The sequence below is a fragment of the Dipodomys ordii genome, unplaced genomic scaffold (assembly GCF_000151885.1).
Source record: "Dipodomys ordii isolate 6190 unplaced genomic scaffold, Dord_2.0 Scaffold7, whole genome shotgun sequence".
In the NCBI taxonomy this organism is placed as follows: Eukaryota; Metazoa; Chordata; class Mammalia; order Rodentia; family Heteromyidae; genus Dipodomys; species Dipodomys ordii.
In genome coordinates this window covers 17,117,968-17,131,393 of record NW_012267223.1, presented here as the reverse complement: position 1 = coordinate 17,131,393, position 13,426 = coordinate 17,117,968, and the positions used below count along the sequence as shown (strand labels likewise).

General features: G+C 50.1%; 1 protein-coding gene across 1 annotated transcript; it reads left to right on the top strand.

Annotated features, from left to right (window-relative positions):
* Window positions 1-4,039: 4,039 nt before the first annotated feature.
* On the top strand, window positions 4,040-13,093 carry Spata20 (spermatogenesis associated 20). Its single transcript, XM_013038046.1, has 16 exons — window positions 4,040-4,099; window positions 4,889-5,068; window positions 5,155-5,219; window positions 5,432-5,586; window positions 5,667-5,810; window positions 5,907-6,108; window positions 6,859-6,989; window positions 7,090-7,194; window positions 7,405-7,479; window positions 7,574-7,783; window positions 7,872-8,064; window positions 8,641-8,809; window positions 9,386-9,597; window positions 11,345-11,544; window positions 12,420-12,500; window positions 12,734-13,093. Exons 2-16 carry the CDS (start codon window positions 4,944-4,946, stop codon window positions 12,902-12,904), a joined length of 2,238 nt encoding a protein of 745 aa, XP_012893500.1. The 5' UTR covers window positions 4,040-4,099; window positions 4,889-4,943; the 3' UTR covers window positions 12,905-13,093.
* Window positions 13,094-13,426: the final 333 nt, after the last annotated feature.

Below are 13,426 nucleotides of genomic sequence, written 5' to 3'. Positions count from 1 at the left end.
CCTGGCTCTTTTCTTGGTTTATTGAGGATGAAGTTTTGAGGACTTTCCTGCTTAGCCTGGCTTTCAACCATGGTTCTCCAGGCGTCGGCCTCCTGAGTAGCTAGGATTACAGGTGTGAGCCATTGGTACTCCTCACTTTTCGCAGACCCAGGAACTTCTCTGGTCTTGTGCTCTGTCTAGTACCTAGCTTAGTTTTTACATGTCCACAAGCCTGGATATGAGTACTGGTCTCCATTTTAGCTTCCCTGCGTTGTCTCCTTGATCGACTCCTCACACCTGAGACCCTCATTTGTCTCCCTGACAGTCTCCTCTTCATGCCCCCAAGCCTTACCATCACCACATCTCAAAAGTAATGCCCTCCCAAAATATACAAGGAACTAAAAAGTTAACGAGTAAACCAATCAATAAATGGTCAAAGGAGCTTAAGAGAGACTTCTCAAAAGCATGAATGCCAAATAGACACAGGAGGAAATTCTCAACAACGCTGGCCATAAAGGAAATGCAAATCAAAACAACTTTGAGATTCCAGTTAGATTGGCTAACATTAAGAATACAAACAACAACAAATGCTAGTGAGGATGTTGCAGGAAGAGGGGAGGGTGTAAGGGGAGGAAGAACTAGAGTTCCTTTTTATTACACCACCCTGGAGGCAATTTGGAAAGTCCTCAAAAAAAACTAAACATAGAAGTTCCCCATAGGGAAGTCATACCACTCTTGGGCATCTGCCAGAGCAGGGCATCTACAAGCCAGGATGTGGTAAAGACACTTGAACATCCATGTTCATTGCTGCACTATTCACAATAGCTAAATTATGGAAACAGTCCAAATGCCCTACAACAGATGAGTGGCTTGATAAAATATGGTACTTATACACAATGGAATTTTATTCATGCATTAGAAAAAGTAAGATTATGTTATTTGCAGGGAAATGGGTGGCCCTAGACCAAATCATGCTAAGTGAGGTAAGTGAAGCTCACAGAGACAAACGGTACATGTTTTCTTTTATATATGAAAGCTAGGTCTAAAATATAATTATGATGACCTATACAGGACTCTAGGTATTTACATATGAACAGTCAGACTAAAGGAGGATACTCTAAGGGAGAAACTCAAAGGTATAACTTCTCTTAACACTTAAAATATTATTGATTAGCCCAGCACTGGTGGCTCACACCTGTAATCCTAGCTACTCAGGAGGCTGAGATCTGAGGATCACAGTTCAAAGCCAGCCTGGCCAAGAAAGTCCATGAAACTCTGATCTCCAATAAACTACCAGAAAACTGGAAGTGGCACTGTGGCTCAAATAGTAGAGCACTCTCTTTGAGCTGAAGAGCTGAGAGACAGCGCCCAGGCTCAGAGTTCAAGCCCCACGACCACCAACAACAACAAAATACTACTGATTGAAATAAATTCCAGGAAATGGAAACATGAGTTTTTGGTCAGTGGTGATGGTGTTTGTTTTTGCTTTTTTTTTTTTTTTTAGGGACAGTGCAGAAAAGGAGGGAGGAAGGATGAACAAACACAACCATGCTATTCAATATACAGTATTGTATATTGGAGAGGGAAACAGGGAAAGCAAAAGAAGGGGTAATATTGTCCAAAGAAAGTAATGTACTCATTACCTGATTTATGAAATTATAATCCTTCTGTATATCACCTTAATAACAATAAAATTGTATATTTAAAAAAAACATATGTTTAAAAAGCCTCATGACCCTCCCTCCTGGCCTTTTCAAAGAATAAGCCCATCTGCCATCATCCTTGACACCTCCCTCTCCTCCCAGGAGTTTCTTTCTTCACTGTCCTCCATTCTAGCTTTTTTTCTATGGCTTCCCTGGTCCACATACTAGTGTGGCCTCACGACCCCTTTATCCTTTCTTTCCTCTGTCTAGTCCATTCCCCTTGGAAGTTGGCAGGCTCTTTCCAAAGTACAGACCCCTCTGGGTCTTTTTCTTCACTAAAGTCAACCAATAGCTTCTTTCTATTCTCATCAAACATCCCCTTGTCTAAGCTGGGCATAGTGATACCTGCTTGTAGTCCCGGCACTTAGGAAGCTGAGACAGGAAAATCATGAGCTCTAGGCTAGCCTGGACTCCACAGTAAGACCCTGTCTCAAAATAAACAAGAAGGGGTAATATTGATCAAGATGCTTTGCATGTATAAACTGATTTGTTGAAATTGGTAATACCTTTGCCCAACTATTAAAAGATAATGAAAATATAAAGGAATACATAAACAAACAAAAATGTCACTGTTAGACTGAAAAAGACAGAGAGAGATAGACAGGAGGCAGCTCCACATCCACACATGAAGGAAAAGAAAGAGACCGTCTCCAGCAGAAGCTAGTTCCCAATGCTTATGGACTGGGGGCTTTATGATTGACCAGTGGAAAAGTACTGAGAGTGCTGACCAGGCAGGGGACATTTTGTGGTTTGGATACATGACAAGTTGCTAGCAGGCATTAAGGATGTATCTCTCCAACAGGCCAGGTGGCATAAGCTGATGAAGTTGTCCAAGCTAGAGGAGGAAGAGTTACGGTGGTAAAATATTCTGAGTGTCTAGACTGGCAGCCAAGCAATTCTAACAATTGCCTTCTTATCATTTGCATGTCCTCCCAGGATCTGGCCCCCCAGGTCTTCTTGACCTTCTAGCCTCATTTATTACCTGTCTCCCTTTGTTCTCTGTCATCTAGCCATTTTGGTCTTCTGCAGTTCATTTCCGACTTGCTGATGTGTCATAGGACCCTTGCACATACAGTTCCTGCTACTTACTTATCAATTTAATGTATTTATTGGTTGACAGGTGGTTATTGGAAGTTGAACTCAGAGCCTTACTTCTACAAGGCAAATATTACCACTTGAGCCATACATCCAACCCTCCTCTTGTCTGCTTCTTTTTGTTGTTGTTGATTGTAGGGCTTGAACTCAGGGCTTGGGAGCTATCCCTGAGCCTCTGTGTTCAAGGCTAGAGTTGAGCCACAGTGCCCCTTCCAGCTTTTGAATAATTAATTGGAGATAAGAGTCTCACAGGGACTTTTCTCCTGGGCTGCCTTCAAACTGTGATCCTCAGATCTCAGCCTCCTGAGTAGCTAGGATTACAGATGCCTGGCTGTGTCTACTTCCTTTTTTTTTTTTTTTGCCAATCTGGGGGCTTGAACTGAGGGCCTGGGCACTGTCCTTGAGCTTTTTTTTTCCCCCTTAAGGCTAGCACTTTTCTACTAGAGCCACTGCGCCATTTTCTGTTTATGTGGTACTGAGAAATCTAACCCAGAGCTCCATACATGCTAGGCAAGTACTCTGCCACTAGGCCACCTTCCCAGACTCTGTTTCATTTTATTATTTGGTGCCGGTACTGGGGCTTGAACTCAGAGCCTATGCCTTGTCCTTTAGCTTTTTCATTCAAGGCTAGTGCCCTACCACTTTAAGACACTTCTGCCTTTTTTTGGTGGTTAATTGGAGATGAGTTACATGGACTTTCCTGTCGAGGCTGGCTTTGAACCACCATCCTCATATCTCATCTCTTTGAGTAAGTATGATTACAGGTGTGAGCCACTGGTGCCCAGTTAGTCTCTATCTTTCGCAACAGTTTGTGAACAAAATCATCTGAGGGGAGGAGCCTTGTCTCTGTGTTCTCAACCCCAGGCTCAGTAGCCGGTGGAGCACACTGGATAGAGCACCCAGCAGCACTGATACTGGCAATGGTGGGATTGAGCTGGGGAGGCAAAACCTGAAGTGTGGCTTGATCCTTAGTTTCTCAATTGTAAAAAGGGTGTGATGAAATGAACCAAAGCTCTGAAATCCCACAACCCCATGGTGAAGGTCATTCATTCAATTACAGGGTCTCCTTAAGCCCAGCCCAATTTTAGGCATCCACCTAGCCCTCCTGAGCCATCAGCTTGAATTTCCACACTTGGCCGCCGGACGGCGCTGGGAGACCAGCCAGTAGGCTGGAGTCTCAATGAGGATTAGCCCTTCCAAGCCTCTCACCCAGCCTGCCCGCTGCACTGCCTGATCAGATCAGCCATGCTGGGCATGCGGGCCTGGTGAGCATGAAGCCTCCTGCTGGCCAGAGCTGGCCTGGGCATTGCCATAAGCCCCAGGTAAACCTGGCACTGGTCTGCAGAGTCTGCTTGGACACCCTTGTTTGCCTGGTCCTGCCTTCACCCTGCCTGACTCTTCCACCTGGTTCCCAATTCTGCCCTTCCTTCTTGTCCCCTTTTAGAGCTAACTCCCACGACTGCTCTGACACCATCTCCAGGAAGCCTTTCTTGAAGACTGTGCTGGGCCCAAAGCCCTTTTCCAATAGTGCCCAGTGTCTAGTTACAGTTCTGTAGGGCTGTTGGGGCATGTTATTATTTTATTTTGGTTAGCTCCCAGGCTGAAGTCCCTGAGATGTGCCTGACCAGTCCCCTGGATTGTCCTGTATGTGTGACCCAACAGAGTGCCCTGTGAGTATGGGCTGACCCTAGATCCAATTCTTCCCCACTGGCAGTGGTCACACTTCAGGCATGCCAGAGACGCCCACGGTGATACCACTGTGGGGGAGGGGCCTGGCCAGGGGGCCAGAATGAAGCTGGAAGGCCCATTCTGCCCATTGTGACCCGCCTTGACCTCACAGTCAATCTTCCCACCGCCAGGCCGTAGAGGTTGGGGGAGACTAACCTGGCAGGGAGCCCCCAATGAGCCACCTCGCTTCACCCCCCCCAAAACATAAGGGGGAGCACAAAGGCCACGGTCTCCCCCGTGGTTCAGAAAGGTGGGCTGGTCTGGGAGCAAGGATTTCTGGGGGAGGGAATTCCTGAAGGTGGGGGTGGGGTAGGGAGGAGGGCAGGCTCTTGAGTGGGCAGGGGGAAGAGGCCCTTACCTGTATGACCACTTCACCGAACCAGGGGAAGCTCCTCCCGGGACAAGGACCGAAGTGCTACGGTCAATAGTTCAGTGCCCATGCCTGCCGGAGGGAAAGGAAGCCGGCCTAGCGCCCCCACACCTTCACCCCAGAAGACCCCTAACCGCCTGATCAATGAGAAGTCACCGTACCTCCTCCAACATGCCTATAATCCTGTGGATTGGTGAGTCCCTCTCTGGTGGCCTCTAGGCGGTGGGGGTCTCAGGATCTTCTGGGCTGCTGAGTGATGTCCCCTTGTTCTGGATCCAGGTATCCCTGGGGACAGGAGGCCTTTGACAAGGCCAGGAAAGAAAACAAGCCAATCTTCCTCTCAGGTAAGGCACCCGCTTTCCCTGGAAGGGGAGGGGGAAACTCAGGGAAGGGAAGTGGGTGGAGAAGTCGGGGAGAGGCAATGGATAGGGGGACTCTCTCTTGGCTTTCTGGGGCTCCCCTGACATTAGGAGTTAGAAGTTTAAGCTTTGTTCAGTCTGGCTACGAGGCCACTTTGGCTGTTTCCTCGGCTCACCCCCCCCCATCTCCATTCCAGTGGGATATTCCACCTGCCACTGGTGCCACATGATGGAGGAAGAGTCCTTCCAGAATGAGGAGATTGGCCGCCTGCTCAGTGAGGACTTTGTCAGTGTGAAGGTGGACCGGGAGGAGAGGCCTGACGTGGACAAGGTGTACATGACATTTGTGCAGGTGAGCCGGCCTCCCTGCGGGAGCTCTGCAGCCCACCTGTTGGAGCAGCTCCCCTGATCCCCATCCCCTCTCTCCACCAGGCCACCAGTAGTGGTGGGGGCTGGCCCATGAACGTGTGGCTGACTCCCAACCTCCAGCCCTTTGTGGGGGGCACCTATTTCCCCCCTGAAGATGGCTTGACCCGAGTGGGCTTCCGCACGGTGTTGCTGCGAATCCGGGATCAGGTGGGTGCCTCTCCCAAGGGAAGCACTGGAACTAGGCTGAGGGCACCCCACCCCCACTCCATGCTGATCCCCAAGTATGCCCCTCTCCTCCCTCAGTGGAAACAGAACAAGAATACTTTGCTGGAAAACAGCCAACGCGTCACCACAGCGCTGCTGGCCCGGTCAGAGATCAGCATGGGTGACCGCCAACTGCCACCCTCTGCCTCCACCATGAACAGCCGTTGCTTCCAGCAGCTGGATGAGGGCTATGATGAGGAATATGGTGGCTTTGCTGAGGCCCCCAAGTTTCCAACACCAGGTCAGTGCCCACCCTCATGCCTTACCCCCAGATCCAGTCTTCTGAACCCTATCTTGGCCATTTTTTTAATGCCAGTACTGGGCATTACTGCTATTACTTAGCTTTTCCATTCAAGTCTGGAGCCTCTACCATTTGAGCCACAACTCCACTTCTGGCTTTTTGCTGCTTATTAGAGATGAGAATCTCTCAGATTTGTCTGCCCAGGCTGGCTCCAAACCTCAGTCATCAGATCTCAGCCTCCTGAATAGCTAGGATTACAGGAGTGAGCTACCAGCACCCATCTTTCTTTGCTTTTTTTTTTTTGTTTGTTTTGTTGTTTTGAGACAAGGTCTCACTATGTAGCTTAAACTGACCTTGAACTTGAATTTACTAGTTCATTTTTCTTTCCTCAGCCTCCCTAGTGCTGAGATTACAGGTGTGTTCCACTACGTCCGATGGTCTTCTGACCTCTGGTTTAGTTAACCATCCTGTCTTGCTGACAACCCCTAGCTTGTCAATAAGAATCTAGTAAAGTCATGACCTGTGCTCTTAGCAGTGATCCTCTGACTCTGACCTACACGATGACCTTCTAACCTGGTCAGTGACCTAGTAAGCCTGACCTGCTTATATTACTGATGTGGTTAGTAACTTTCTGATCTCCAGTGGACCAGTCAATCATAGTCTGACCTCTAGTGTGTGGCCAGAAAGCCTCTGACCACCACCTCCCCATACCTGACTTCCTCTCACCTTCATGTTCTTGGTGTCCCACAGTGATCCTGACTTTCCTGTTTTCCTACTGGCTCGGCCACCGGCTTAGCCAGGATGGCGCTCGGGCCCAGCAGATGGCCTTGCACTCTTTGAAAATGATGGCTAATGGAGGCATTCGGGACCATGTAGGGCAGGTGAGGGCGGACTGGGTATTTCTCAGAGAAGCAGTGGAGGCTTATGGGCTAGGGACAAAAGCTGGGACCAGTCACTAGAATTGCTTCCTGCCTGGCACAGGGCTTTCACCGCTACTCCACGGACCGCCAGTGGCACGTTCCACACTTTGAGAAGATGCTCTATGACCAGGGACAGCTGGCAGTGGCCTATTCACAGGCCTTCCAGGTGACCCTTGTGTCCAGCCCGAACCCTGCCAAGCATGAGACCTTCACTAGACACTGTAGCTCCCTCTTAATGTCAATCCTTAATTTCCCTCCCATAATGCCTTGCCCAGGCTTCCCTAGTCCACCTTCCTGGGAAAATGTCTTCCTTATATACTGGGTCAACCCCACGTACCTCTACTTACAGCCTCCCTCCTCCCCCCATTTTTCCCAGATCTCTGGTGATGAATTCTACTCTGATGTGGCCAAAGGTATCCTACATTATGTAGCTCGGAGTCTGATCCACCGGGTATGTGTCCAGAAGGGCAGGTGGGCCTGGCTGCGTTGGGGCTGGAACCTCCACTGCTCTCTGCAGAGACTAGCCAACTCCCCCCTCCCCGTAGTCTGGAGGCTTCTACAGTGCTGAGGACGCAGATTCACCCCCAGAGCGGAACATGCGACCCAAAGAAGGTGCCTTCTATGTGTGGACAGTCAAAGAGATCCAGCAGCTCCTCCCAGACAGTGTGTCCGGAGCCACCGAGCCATTGACCTCGGGCCAGCTTCTCATGAAGCACTACGGACTCACAGAGGCTGGCAATATCAGCCCCACTCAGGTGAGAATTTCTGGGGACACAGGAGGTGGTGTCCTAGACCTGCTACAGTGCTTGGGTTCCCTCAGACAAACACTGTTGTTTCCCTCAGGACCCCAAGGGGGAGCTGCAGGGCCAGAATGTGCTGACTGTCCGTTACTCGCTGGAGCTGACGGCTGCCCGCTTTGGCTTGGATGTGGACGCTGTTCGAAGTCTGCTCAACTCAGGGCTGGAGAAGCTCCTGCAGGCCCGGAAACATAGGCCAAGGCCACACCTGGATAGCAAGATGCTGGCTGCCTGGAATGGTGGGCCAGCCCTGTTGGAAGTCCTATCCTGTTTATAGAGCTCCCCTCTTCCTAAGCTCCTTCTACCTCCCAAGTCTTCTCCCATCATTAGCTTCCTTCATTGTAATTTACAAATGAACAAACTGAGCCATGCCAAGTGGCTCACATCTATAATCCTACAGCTACTCAGGAGGCTGAGATGATGAGGATCAAGGTGTAAAGCCAGCCTGGACAGAAACAGCCAAGAGACTTAAAAAAAAAATCTCCAATTAACCAGCAAAAAGCAGGAAGTAGAAGGGTTTGTGGTTCGTGGAAGAGCACCAGCCTTGATCAAAAAAGCCAGCAAGCAAGGCCTTGAGTTTCAAGCTCTTGTACTAGCTCTCTCCCTCCACACATACACACCCAAAAGGCATACATATACACCACAAACACAACAACTCCCCCAAATAATCCAAACCTCAGAGGAGCCTATTCAATGGTCATGCACCCAGGCCAGGAGTGTAGCCCTGCCTAGCTCTGGAGCCCTTGGTATGGGGTGGAGGGTCCTGGAAGGCTTTTCACCACCCTGGGCCTGCCTCCCTCCTTCTCGCTCTCTAGGCTTAATGGTATCTGGCTTTGCTGTGACTGGAGCTGTACTGGGTGTAGACAAGCTGATCAACTATGCCACCAACTGTGCCAAGTTCCTCAAGCGTCACATGTTCGATGTGGCCAGTGGTCGCCTGAAGCGGATGTGCTACGCGGGCAGTGGGGGGACTTTGGAGCACAGGTGAGGGGCTGGCCGGGCATTTCCCAGCCTACCTGTGCTGCTCCAGGCGGAACTGTCAGTCCTCGCTCTGCCACATGCTTGTTGGAACTCTTAGCACCCCTGGGCCACACTCACTCAGCTGGGAAATGGGCTAAAGGGTAGCCACAGGAGTAGGAAATTGTATTTATTTCTTTGGTAGTCGAGGTTGAACTCACAATCTCACACTTTCCTGACAGTCTATCATTGGAGTCACTCTACCACCCCAGTTTGTGTGAGTTTATTTTGAGATAGAGTCTTACTTTATATCCACACCAGCTTAGTTCTCAGTCCTATTTATGCTTCGCCGAGACACACTGGGATGGCAGGTATGTGCCACTGCACCCAGCCATTGGTTGAAAATGGAGTCTCGTGACTTTTTTTTTGTTTTTTGTTTTTTAGGCTTTCCTGGAACCATGAACAGCTAACACCCTCTCCCCAAGTAGATAGGATTTCAGGCTAGAGAGGTGCATTTTGAGGATTAACTAAGATTAACATGGAGGATTAACATGGACATCCCTAGGCATGTCCCCACCCTCTCTTTCTCTCCTGTGTCCCCAGCACCCCCCCCTGCTGGGGCTTCCTGGAGGACTATGCCTTCGTGGTGCGAGGCCTGCTGGACCTATACGAGGCCTCACAGGAGAGCGCCTGGCTCGAATGGGCTCTGCGTCTGCAGGACACGCAGGACAGACTCTTCTGGGACACCCGGGGTGGCGGTTATTTCTGCAGCGAGGCCGAATTGGGAGATGGCCTGCCCCTACGTTTGAAGGATGGTGAGTGTGGGGTTGGGTTGGCCTTGGGGTCCTGGACCTAGCTAGTCCTTCCCATCTATTCCTTTCTCTTTCCTTTTTTTTTTTTTTAAAGTTAGAGTGCTGGGGAATGCAATCAAAGAACGTACAGCTAAGCAAGCATTGTACCCTGAACTAGGTCCCTAGTCCCAAGCCTCAGTTTCTTAACATTCAAAAGGAAGCCAATCCTTTACTACCACCGAGATGGTGGCAAGGTTATTCTAGCTGTTCTGTGGACATGTTTAGTACAGTCACTGGTATCCACAGGCTCAAACACTGAACAAGGCTGACTTGGTTCCTCCTGGCAGTAAGCTTAATGTGAGAAGGGGAGACAAATACCCAATAACATCACATGTCACTAGTAACCATGGAACCATCTGCCAGGACCCCTCTGCCAGGGGCCTACCCCGTCTTACTCCAAGACTTTCTGTCACGGCTGCATCCCCCAGTACCTGGAACATGGTAGGTTTGCAGTAACAATCCGCTGAATAAATAGAATGATCTAGAGAGAAAACCACAGAGGTTCTCTAGCTCAGCCTGAAAATGATCAGACTAAATCTGAGATGGGTGTCGCTTTACCCAGGGCTGGGAGACAAGCTGTGTAGTTATGGAACAACTTGGGGGAGAGTTCAGACACAGGGGATGGTCTGTGACAGGTTGAGAAAGGGCTGATGAGTACTTCCAGACTGGGGTGGGGACAAGGGTCAGGGTAAAAGGAGGGTGCCAAAGCCAGCAGGGTAAGGTGGAGGTGATTTAGGAAGCTTTTTTGTTTTTTTTTTGTTTTGTTTTGTTTTGTTTTTTGTCAGTCATGGGGCTTGAACTCTGGGCCTGGACATTGTCCCTGAGCTCTTCAGTTCAAGGCTAGCACATTACCACTTGAGCCACAGTGCCACTTCCTGTTTTCTGGTAGCTTATTGGAGATGAGTCTTACGGACTTCCTGCCTGGGCTGTCTTTGAACCTCGATCCTCAGATCTCAGCCTCCTGAGTAGCTAGGATTATAGATAGGCATGAGCCACTGGCACCTGGTTATTTGTTTTTTATCCAGTCCTGGTGCTGGAACTTAGGGCCTGGGCACTGTTCCTGAGCTGCATTTGCTCAAGGCTAGCACTCTACCACTTGAGCCACAGTGCTACTTCTGGCTTTTTCTGTGTATGTGGTACTAAGGAATTGAATCCAGGGCTTCATGTATGGTAGGCAAGCACTCTACCACTAAGCTACCTTCCCAGTCTATCAGGAAGGTTTTAAGCAGATCATGATCTGCACTGGCTCAGTGTAAGGAAGTCACTTATCAATGATGGAGACAGCATGGAAACAGGGTACATGGACATCAGCTAGGACGACATTCATGGCGTTCAGTTTGGTGTGGCCAAGGATGGATTAGGAAATGAGGAAACAGGCAAGGATTGAGACATTTAGCTGCAGCCTCTAGCAGGACTTGTAGATGGATCAGAAGTAGGGGTGAGAGTTAGCAAGGTTGAGGCTACACTGACTCATGTGGCTGGGTGGCTGGACAGAGGTATCAGAGGCCTGGGGACCCAGAGCTCAGCAGAGGACTTGAGAGCTCACATGTCAGAGAATCAATCACTGTTAGGGGCTGAACTCTCAGAGCAGGAAAGAGCAATCTCTCTGTCCTGTCCATCCTCTGGAGCTCTTGGATTCAGTCCTGGGCTAGCATCCTGAAATCTGACGACACCCCCTCCCCATTCACCTCTGCCTTCTTGTTTCCTGCAGACCAGGATGGCGCAGAGCCCAGTGCTAACTCGGTGTCAGCCCACAACCTGCTTCGGCTGCACGGCTTCACAGGCCACAAGGACTGGATGGACAAGTGTGTGTGCCTGCTGACAGCCTTCTCTGAGCGCATGCGCCGTGTCCCTGTGGCATTGCCGGAGATGGTCCGAGCTCTCTCAGCCCACCAACAGACTCTCAAGCAGGTGGGGTGAAGCTGTGACCCAGAGTAGGAGGGAACTTGGGACTGTGTCCAGGGATAGGAACATGAAGTGGGATTCTGGGGTTGTCCCCAGAGCTCAGGACTGTGTGTGCCCAAGGGCACAGGAGGTGGATCTTTGTAGAGGAGGTGTCTGTGGGAGGTGGTTGTCTGTGGAGACAAGCCTCAGCCCAGGCACGTGCCTGTGACTGCCTGTTAGAGAATGGAGGCAGGAGGCCAGGGACTAAATATGGGTCCTTGGTGGCTGGTGAAGTATTTCTCTGTAAGATTCTGCAAATCAATCTCATTATTTCTGTCTCTGTGTGTGTGTGTGTGTGTGTGTGTGTGCATGTGCATGCATGCACATGCATACATTGCTCAACTCTGGAAATGTGTGTCTGTCTTACTGGGTTTGTACTGGTGTATTTGCCAGTATGTAGTTGCTTATGTCTGCCTGTGTGTGTGTGCCTGTGTGTGTGTGTGTGTGTGTGCGCGCTCGCACGCGTATGCGCACGCGCATCTATGTGAGGTTGGTATATGTGTCATCTGCTTCTCCATGGGCATTTGTGTGTGCACATGACTGCTGTGTGTGTCTGTGTGTTCTATATTTTCTAGTGTATCAAGTCTTCCACGTGTGTCCCCTGTGTACATCTACCACTGTGTATGATGTTGATACTTTGTGTATTCATTCTCTCTTATGTGTGTGTGTGTGTTTTTCCTTGCCAAACGTTGTCTAATGTAGCCTCCTGGATGGCAGCTGAGAAGAATGTCCCGTAGAGTTCTGTAGGGTGGTGTGGTAGGAGGAGGATGGGGAAGGCGGAAGGTCTGGGGGCCCAGCCCCTCTCTCATTTGACCCTGAAATGACCTTCCTATTCTGGCCAGATTGTGATCTGTGGAGACCCCCAGGCAAAGGACACCAAGGCTCTGCTGCAGTGTGTCCACTCCATCTACATCCCGAACAAGGTACCTGTCCCCATGAGCCCAGCCACCCTCTGCCTTCCACTGTGCTGCCCTTTCCCCCTTTTTTAAAAAAAATTTATTGTGAAAATACTGTACAGAGGGGTTCCTTTCCCCTTTTCTGCTCCCCAATATCTTCCCCTCTGCAAGCCTGAGGAGGAAAAGGACACCTCCCAGTAGGCTTTTGCTATACCCAGCACCCTTCCCCAGGTGACTCTGTCTGCTCTGCCACTGTCCAGGTGCTGATTCTAGCTGATGGTGACCCCTCCAGCTTCCTGTCCCGTCAGCTGCCCTTCCTGAGCACCTTGCGACGGCTAGAAGATCGGGCCACTGCCTATGTTTGTGAGAATCAAGCATGCTCGATGCCCATCACAGAGCCCAATGAATTACGGAAAATGCTACACCAGTGACTGCTCCGAGCCCCTTGAGCTGGGCCAGAAGGTTGAGCTTCCCAGTCTATCAGATTCAGGCCTTACGGGCCTGTGTAGAACCTTCGGCCTTCTTTGGGCTCTATGCCACCTGGTGACCTTGGCCATCCCTGCTGCTTCCCTATGGGCACCCACTTTCCCTGGAATAAACCTAACAGCGTCCCGCGGTGACCTCAGGACCTCAGCCTTGTTTGTGAGGGAAGGGGCCTGTGTTCCAGCAGGGCAGCCCGAGGCTGCCGCCTCTTCTGAGAGTTCCTCCTCTGTGTGCTCCCATTGTCCCTGCCTTTTCTAGAGGCCACTAGACTGATGAAACCACAGCAGACCAGAGTGGGGGACTCAGCGTGTGCTAGCCCAAGAAGGAGAAAGCCTCATCTTTGTTACCAGGAGAGGTTAAGAAAGGGCCTGCCCTCTCCTTCCCGTTGTTGTTTTTTGTTATTGTTGTTTGGAGCTCAGGAAGTGATAGAGGATACTTTATATGAGCTTTTATATTTCACAGAATGGTGA

What these genes read in the sequence shown, in the direction of transcription:
- Spata20 (XM_013038046.1), top strand. Translation starts at nt 4,944, where the DNA reads ATGCCTGCCGGAGGGAAAGGAAGCCGGCCTAGCGCCCCCACACCTTCA. An exon ending in GCCTATAATCCTGTGGATTG is followed by an intron (nt 5,069 to 5,154) that starts GTGAGTCCCTCT and finishes TTCTGGATCCAG; the next exon opens with GTATCCCTGGGGACAGGAGG. An exon ending in CCATCTACATCCCGAACAAG is followed by an intron (nt 12,501 to 12,733) that starts GTACCTGTCCCC and finishes GCCACTGTCCAG; the next exon opens with GTGCTGATTCTAGCTGATGG.